Source organism: Daktulosphaira vitifoliae, unplaced genomic scaffold (assembly GCF_025091365.1).
Source record: "Daktulosphaira vitifoliae isolate Bord-2020 unplaced genomic scaffold, ASM2509136v1 Scaffold_1, whole genome shotgun sequence".
NCBI lineage: Eukaryota > Metazoa > Arthropoda > Insecta > Hemiptera > Phylloxeridae > Daktulosphaira > Daktulosphaira vitifoliae.
In genome coordinates, this window is record NW_026099572.1 from 81992904 (window position 1) to 82001613 (window position 8710).

The following is an 8710-nucleotide window of genomic DNA, read 5'->3' on the forward strand; positions in this document are numbered from 1 at the left end:
AAAAAATCACTACTTTATTCGAGATTGGCTCTAACATACATGGGCACCAGAACTTCGCATTGATACCCAACTACTCTAACTTTTATAATGCGAAAAAATTAATTTTTATGCCTATACTTCAGTTTTTAAAATGCTAATCTAAAATTACATTTTTTTTTTGTGTACTATTGTAAGAAATTTTAAAATGAGCAACAATAAATAAAAATATATTTTCACTCCTTAATTTTACTTTTTAAGTTCAACAAAAATTAGATAATAAAAATGGAATTACAATTTTGAGCAGATTCAACAATCTTAACTAACAAAAATAATATTCCTAGCCATCCAAATGGACTTAATAGACTACTGATAATAATTTCGCTTTGCCTTTTATTAAAAATGAATTTATGATTTCAATAAATTACCATGTAATGAGATGTAAAATAAACAAAAATTTAATTGACTATGTTACAAAGAGACATCAATTTAATTTTGATACAAATGTTTTTATTCAACGGGAATCGATTGGACATGCGTATCAAATGATTGCCAACATACCCATTAGCAGTATATCATGATTATTAGAGTAGATCTCGGCAATCATTCGTTAGACATACCTATATATTTCGTCATGCCACCAAGTATTATCTTACATTCTTATTAATCGACGCTAAGTCTTCAGCTGGGCAATATGCGTTAACTGATTACAATACATATTTATTATTCTGTGCGATAATTTTTACTATTATTATTCAATTAGATACAACTTAATTGTATAGGGATATATTATTCTGATTCTGATAACTAAAATGATATTTTTTTAATTCTTTTTTGGATTACTAATTATCAATTTTCTTTATTTCAATTTCTCATATTATTATTATAATTAAATTATTTAATGTTTAATTGCATTTATATTTTATTTAAAATTGTTTAGTTTACTTATTATTTATTGAATACTAGAAAAAGTATATTGCAGTAAGTGAGTAAGATTTAAGATAAAATGGTTCATATTATTCTATTATGTTATTTGTAACATTATTATGTTGTATTACATTAGTTATGGAGTGCAGTTTAGCATCAACTTATGCCAATGGTACAACTAAACCATCAAAATCAATATCTGAAAATAGAAGTCCTGCAAAATCAGGTCTTCATGTGAATTTTACAGAAAAAGTTGAAGTTAAGGAAAAACGTGAAAAGTTTTTGACAGCTAAATATGGTGCTCATCAGATGAGTTTGATTAGAAAACGGTTAAATGTTGAAATGTGGCTCTTAGAAGAACTTCAAAAACTTTATGACCTGCCAATAGTAAGCCATATTTTAATATTTAAGTGAAATTTCCTGATTTTAAGAAATTTTTTTTATTTTCTCAAAATTAATATTAAATGTTTATTATCAATCATAGAAATATAATTATTTTAAAACTTTTATTTTGGTTATGTTCTCAATTTTATAAACAATGCACCTAATTATTATCAAAGTTATTTTACTTTGTTTATTGTATTTTTATAAAAAATGAGATGAGATGAAATCCAATATCTTTTGTTAGTTTGTTTTCATCTAACTTTTTGGTATCATCAGTTTTACGTCAAATTAGTGAAATTTGAACTCAATAGGTCATTAACCTTTATAAATTTAACTATTACAATCATTGCAGTTGATAAACTCTTAATAGTTATTCTATGTGGCTTATGTAATTGAAAATAAATATAAGTATAATTACTTAAATTTTTGATTAAATATCTTATAAAGTAAATCCTTTTCTTCAATTAACTAAGGTTAAATTTATTGTATCGTTGTATTTAATCGATTAAACAAAATTGAAAGAGTTTTTTTGTTTATCATGTATAATAAAACTTTAAAACTATAATTATGATCCTTAATCCTTTAATAATGCTAGTAGTCATTACAATTTATGTAAAATATTTATTTTGTTGAAAAAGATTATGTTATTTTTATTTCAAGCTGCTTTCATTAAAAACTGTTCCTAGATTTTAAAACAAATAAGAAAAATAATTTTTAAGTCATCTATGCATTTTTATATAGAGAGCAATGAATTATGATGTGTTCATTTAAGAATTGTGTTTAGTATGTGATGCATAATAGTCGAATTATTAATTAGGTATGAATGGTTCAAGTAGTGCAAAGTGGTTTGAAATGCTTATCCTTTGATTGATTTATACTCTTAGTTACTGGCTCACTGTTTTTACTATTAATTAAATTAAATTGTGCTAAGAAATTGTCTAGTTATGTTAAATATAGTACCATAGATCATTTAACTTAGCACACAGCATTCATAAAAAATAGAATTATAAGTCTAAAAATATACTGCATCAATGTGTTTTATTTTAATTACAAAACTATAATGCATTCTAAATCATATTTGTATGTTGCACATAATTATATTTTGTGTATTTCTACCTAATAGAGCTATGTCACTTTAACTTGCTTGCAAATTTGTTGATGTATTACTGAAAAATAATCTACTATTAATATATTTTTTTTAAATCTCAAAACTAATAAGAACTTTCGACAGTTAGGATTTTACTATTCATTTGGTACTAAATGAGTACCTAATAATTAATTTAAAATTTGCTCATACAATTTCACATTTTTCCTTCTGCTTATTTTGCATTTCAATTTTCTTATTCGCTCTTTTATATACTAATTAAAAGAAAAAAATTATAATAAAACAATTGTTGATGACCAATATACAAAAATATTAATACTTATGAAATTAATTTCACTTATTAATACATAAATATATTTCAAACATATAGATTATATGTGGTTCTTATTTTTCTACAATTCTCATAAAATTTATTAATATCTATCAAGTTCAATAAATTAACAACTTAAATGAATTTCTATAGGGAAGTATTAGTGTTTGCGACTCTATGAATTTATACAGTTTATTTCATCATCTCGACTATATCAATAATAAATAGTTATTCATATTAGTTTTTCTTAACTCTAATAATATATATTGATTAAAAATTTAGTCTTGAGATGCATGGGATCACTTACCCTAAAACAAAACCTTTCCTGTGATACTGTATTTTTTATTTACTTTTGACTTAGGATAAATTTTTATAGGATTATCACAGAAATAGAAAGAAATTTTATAAATACATAAATTTCTAAACCCTAATGATTATAATTATGAATGAATTATTTTTTATTTTTTACATTTATCTTATTTTAAAACTAGATTGTACTTTTTTCTTAGTGACTTAAAAAATTAATATTATAGGTGACTAGAGAATACTATAAGTCTTGCAATCTTTGGGGTTCACTAAATACATTTTTTCTATGTTAATTATTTAAATACACCACAAAGGTTATGTAAAAATAGTAATTTCATTCAAATAATATAATAGAAAATTTATTATACTCATAAAAATTTTCAGTTATACTTTTGACAAACTCCATAAAAAAAATTTGAGGGACTGGGTTAATTTGTTTTGATTAGGATTTCTAAATAATCTCGAATCCCTATATTTACAAAAAATTAAATACGATGTTTTGTTTGCATTGTAGATTGAATATTTTCTTTTAAAATTTCTTTGTTTAAATCGCTTAGTCATAAAATGTTCAAGATATATTCTATGTCTATTTCTATAAATATAATTAGTGTAGGATGTTGTCATTTATGTCATCTCCGCGATTGTTGATTTTTAAAGAACCGAAATAGTATGTTGCCAATGCGACCTACTAAGCTGCTATTAAAATATATCACAAGATTTCGCATCTAGAACAAAATTATTGTAGGGGAAACCGAAAATAAGTATTAGGGAGATTTACGTAGTGTTTTAATAAATATGATTGTTATCAATATATTTTATTTCGAGTTAGATCTTGTTCGTAATATTTTTACTAACTTAATAGTAAATTAAATTGTTGAATAGCTCACACGAACTGTTGGAAAATTATCATCGCGTTTTTTAATATAACATCAAATATTTTTACCAAATATATATATTTATGTATATATATATTTTAATTACTTAATTGCAAACTTATGACCTAACTGTGGAAGGACGGCTATTTACGAAATTGTTAGTTATCCAGTAAATAAAGTTGTTACGTCCATTAATTATCATGATACTTTACTCTAAGTATTGATATCCCATATACATTTTAATCGATTAATTATAATATTAAATGTGTCAACTTTTGATATGTAATAAATATTTATTTTAAGTAGATTTTTTTCCAAAACTTTGTCCAATATCTAGTCTTTATCTGCAATTTACGAGGCCCCATATGAAAAAAATTCTAAGATCTTTATCGATGACGCGATAAATATGTTTAAATTCTTTTTCTTTTGTTTGCAATACGTAAAATAACGGTACTAATAACCCCAACGGGGCCCCTGACTATCTTCTTATATGTCGCCGTTAGAAATGATTAAGATTGTTGAAGCATTAAGTTCCTCCTAACTTTACCCAGTGGTGTTTGGGGGGGGGAGTATACGGCGTATACCATTAACATTTTTTTAATTAACATATACCCTAGAAAAATAATACTTAAGTGTTAATTAAATTGAAGGGTATACGTTGATTTGTGAGTGTATACATAATAGTGCATTTCTTTTCTTTGAAATGACCGTATGTTCATCGAGTTTATAGAGTTATGGTACAAATTTTCCTATACTCATCAGGTATTCAATAGCTCTTTTTTACAATACATAAACTCGTAATCATTTTAGTCCCTCTCCCTTAAAAATATGTTTTTGAATAAATAAGTCTCCAAAAGATTTATCGGATTAAAATCTAGAGAAGTTAAGCTGTTACCAAGAACTTTATGATGAAAAATAATTTATTATTAAAATTATAAATATGAATTATCATGAATCTTCTTCGTCTACCTTACCTTTATTCCAACTATTTGGGATTAGCTACCCGTATACTAAACCTCCATTTGACACGATCCTCCACATCAGAAGTCCTCATATCACTCCCAATTACATCCAACCACTACATGTTTTTCCTTCGGCATTAATTTCCATAATCGTTCTTATAGCTTCCGATTTCTTTTTTTTTATAATATGACCAAACCATCGAAGCCTATTTTCTCTCATCTTGCCAAAAACCATTTTACATGCTTCTCTTTACATATTCATTTCTTATTCTATCATTTCTCATCACTCCACTCATCCATCTAAGCATTCTCATTTCTACTACATCTTCTGCTCTAATTTCTTGTCAACTGCCAACATTCTGGCTAGTACAATATAGTTGGTTTCTATTACAGTCTCCTAAAACTTACCTTTTAGCCTTATTAAGATACTGTTATCGCCAAAACGCTTCTCTCCACTTGATCCACCCGCATTTAATACTATATATTACATTCTTGTCAATCCCCCGTTATTTTACAAATGATTCTAAATATTGGAAAATTTCGACCTCATCTATCACGTCCTTGTTTATTATCATGACTTTCCTCGTTTAATCGTGTTCTTTTCGTTAAACTCATACTCTATATATTCCATCTTCTACTAATTCTTAATCCCTTATCCTCGGGGGCAATCTCCACATCTTAAGCTTTTGGTAAACTTCCTTCCTATTTTCTCCTATTAACATTATTATTACAAAACAACATCCATCATGGTACATTTCCACGATAATTTCATCAATAACTATAGAAAATAGATAAGGACAAAAAGCAGAAACTTGGTGCACACCTAATTTTACTCTATTATCCTGTTTCTCCATGAATACTTTTTACCTTAGTGCAAGTGCTTTCATATATATCTTCTATTTCATCAATATATATTTTTGGTACTCTTTTCATTAATGAGCACTTTAAATCTCTCTTGGCACTCAGTCATGCACCCTCTTCAAATCTATAAACACCATACAAAGGTTTTCTTCTTCTCTCTATACTTTTTGTTAGCCTGTCTCAAAATTAATTATTCATGAAAATTTATTTAAATTCTAAACATTTTGTCTAGTCAATAAATTTGATTGTTAATGACTTAAGACCGATCAAAATTATAATTCAATTAAATTAGCTACTTTTGGTTGTGAACTCCGTGTGTTCTTTCCAGCTTTTATTAAAGACCCAGTTGGGTCTTAATTTCAATGGCAGAGTTAAAGTCAAGAGTAAAAAAAATTTTGTATTAAAGGGCATATTGCTTTTTGCTATCTATTTGTTATTTCCATGTTTTTATAAAAAATTTTAATATTATTTTAATGTAGTATTCTAAAATCTTATATAACTTTAGAGGGATCCTGCTGTAGAAGGTATAGAGTGCGAAGTTGAAATTGACATTGATGATTTATTAGACATGGAAAATGATTGTCAGCGTACACAATTTCTTCAAGTATTTATTTTTTAATTTAAATAATTTAATTTTAATCATTAATATAAGTGAAACTTTTACTTTAGGAGCTGCTATCAAATGCAAAGTCTAAAGAAAATGTTAAAGTAAGTTATAAACTATTGTTCATTAACCAGTCTTGTAAAAAATGCTTTTTTTTTGTTTTTATATAATACTTATTCTAAGAAATTGTTGAAAAGCTATTTAGAATATATATTTGAAAAGTAATAAAAATGCATTTTCAATATATATTTGTAAGCACTTTCAAAAATGATTCTAATACTTTGAGTTTTTAAAAAAATAATAATCTATTTAATATAAAATAAATATTACAGTTATGAAATATAATTTTTATAAATACTCTAAATTATATTTATAATCAAGAAATTAAATCTATATATTATACTAAGTACACTTCTATTCCACAATAGTACAATTGAGCACTGGACAGTTTTATGCTAAGTTTTATTAAAGGACTAGGTTTTTTATAANATTGAGCACTGGACAGTTTTATGCTAAGTTTTATTAAAGGACTAGGTTTTTTATAAAACAAGATTAAATAAACTAAAATAGTTGCTAATTTAAATATATTTTGAGTCAAAAAATTATAAAAATAAAAGATAACATTAAAAATACAATAGATGTATAAATAATTCAATTTTAATGATAAGTTAATGTAATTGACATACTGGACTTTTAATAAAAAATTTTCTATTCCATGATAATTCAATATTATTGGCACTAGCAATAATAAAAACTTTCAACAACTATTTTTTTAATTTGATTTTATTTGATTGACCAGATATCAGGGATTAGATATTTTTGTCAAATGAACATATACATTAAAAATTTGTTTATTTATGAATAGTTTACTTGCAATCTATACAATTATCCATTAATATAAACTTTTTAATAAATATTAATTCTTTACGAAAAATATATTGAAATCATACCTTCAGTGGAATAATTGATTAATGTTATTGGAGGGCATATTCTTCTTCTTCGGCTCAATCCCAATTACTTGGGGTCGGCCACCCTTATCCTAAACTTCCACTTGACACAATCTCCCACATCATCTACGCTCACATCAGCTGCCCTCGTATCGCATTCAGTAGCATCCCTCCATCTCTTTTTTGATCTTCCTCTACCTCTTCTTCCTTCAACATTTATTTCTATAACTGTTCTTACAGCTTCCGATTCTTCTCTCCTCATAACATGACCAAACCATCTAAGTCTATTTTCTCTCATCTTATCCAAGATTGAGGTTACACCTATACTCTCTCTTATATGCTCGTTCCTTATCCTATCTTCTCTAGTCATTCCACTCATCCAACTAAGCATTCTTATCTCTGCTACACTCATTCTCTGCTCTACTTTTTTATCAAACGTCCAACACTCTGAACCATACATCATGGCTGGCCTTATTACAGTCTTGTTGAATTTACCTTCCAGCCTCATTGGAATTCTTTTATCGCACAAGACGCCAGACGTTTCTTTCCACTTCAACCACCCACATTTAATCCTACATCTTACATCCTCTTCAATACACTCCTCTTTTGCACAACTGACCCTAAATACTTAAAACTTTCTACTGCTCTAATCACGTCCCGCCTATTGTCACTGATCTCCTTATTTCACTTACCTCGTGTTTTCCTTTGTCAAACTTGTACTCTATATCTGTCTTACTTCTACTAATTCTTAAACCCTTTTCTTCAAGAGATGATCTCCACACCTCTAGCCTTTGATTAATTTCCTCCTATTAACACTATATTGTCAACAAATAACATGCACCACAGCACCTCTCCTTGTATTTCTCTAGTAATTTCATCCATCACTATAGAGAATAAGTAAGGGCTTAAAGCAGAACCTTGGTGCACTTCTACTCTTACCCGAAAACCTTCTGTTACTCCTTCTACGCTTTTTACGCTGGTACAAGTGCCATCATACATATCTTCTATTATATTATTGTACCTTTTTTAGGACTCCTTTTCTCATTAATGCCCACTTTAATATCTCTATCGGTACTCTATCGTACACTTTCTACAAATCCATAAATACCATACACAACTTTTTCTTCTTTTCCCTAAACTTTTCTATTAGTTACCTCACACAAAATACTGGCTCCATTGTTGACTTACCAGGCATAAATCCAAACTAGTTTTTAGATTCCGATGTCTCATTTTTTATTATCTTACCTATTACCTTTTCCCAAATTTTCATACTAATTTGAGGGCATATTAATAAGAAAATTTTTAATTACCCTAAAACCAAAAAAGAATATTGTATCTTCATCATGTAAATATTTTTGTTCTTGGCAATTCTCTTAATTATGCCCCTGTATATCTTAAGATTAAATACTTCAATTTAGGATATAGATACATGAATAGTTTATCTACTATATAC

General features: G+C 26.9%; 1 protein-coding gene across 3 annotated transcripts in view; it reads left to right on the plus strand.

The window, feature by feature from the left end:
• The first annotated feature begins 584 nt into the window (after window positions 1–584).
• LOC126910282 (protein phosphatase 1 regulatory subunit 14B) overlaps window positions 585–8710 on the plus strand; it is a 15892-nt gene continuing 7766 nt past the window's right edge. Inside the window, exons 1-4 of one of the 3 annotated variants that reach the window (XM_050692711.1) lie at window positions 585–965; window positions 1040–1290; window positions 6212–6310; window positions 6376–6414. In XM_050692711.1, coding sequence (XP_050548668.1) covers window positions 1042–1290; window positions 6212–6310; window positions 6376–6414 — 387 coding nt within the window. In that variant the 5' untranslated portion in view covers window positions 585–965; window positions 1040–1041. The remainder of the gene's footprint in view (window positions 966–1039; window positions 1291–6211; window positions 6311–6375; window positions 6415–8710) is intronic. The other 2 variants (XM_050692710.1, XM_050692709.1) reach the window with 2 other exon arrangements.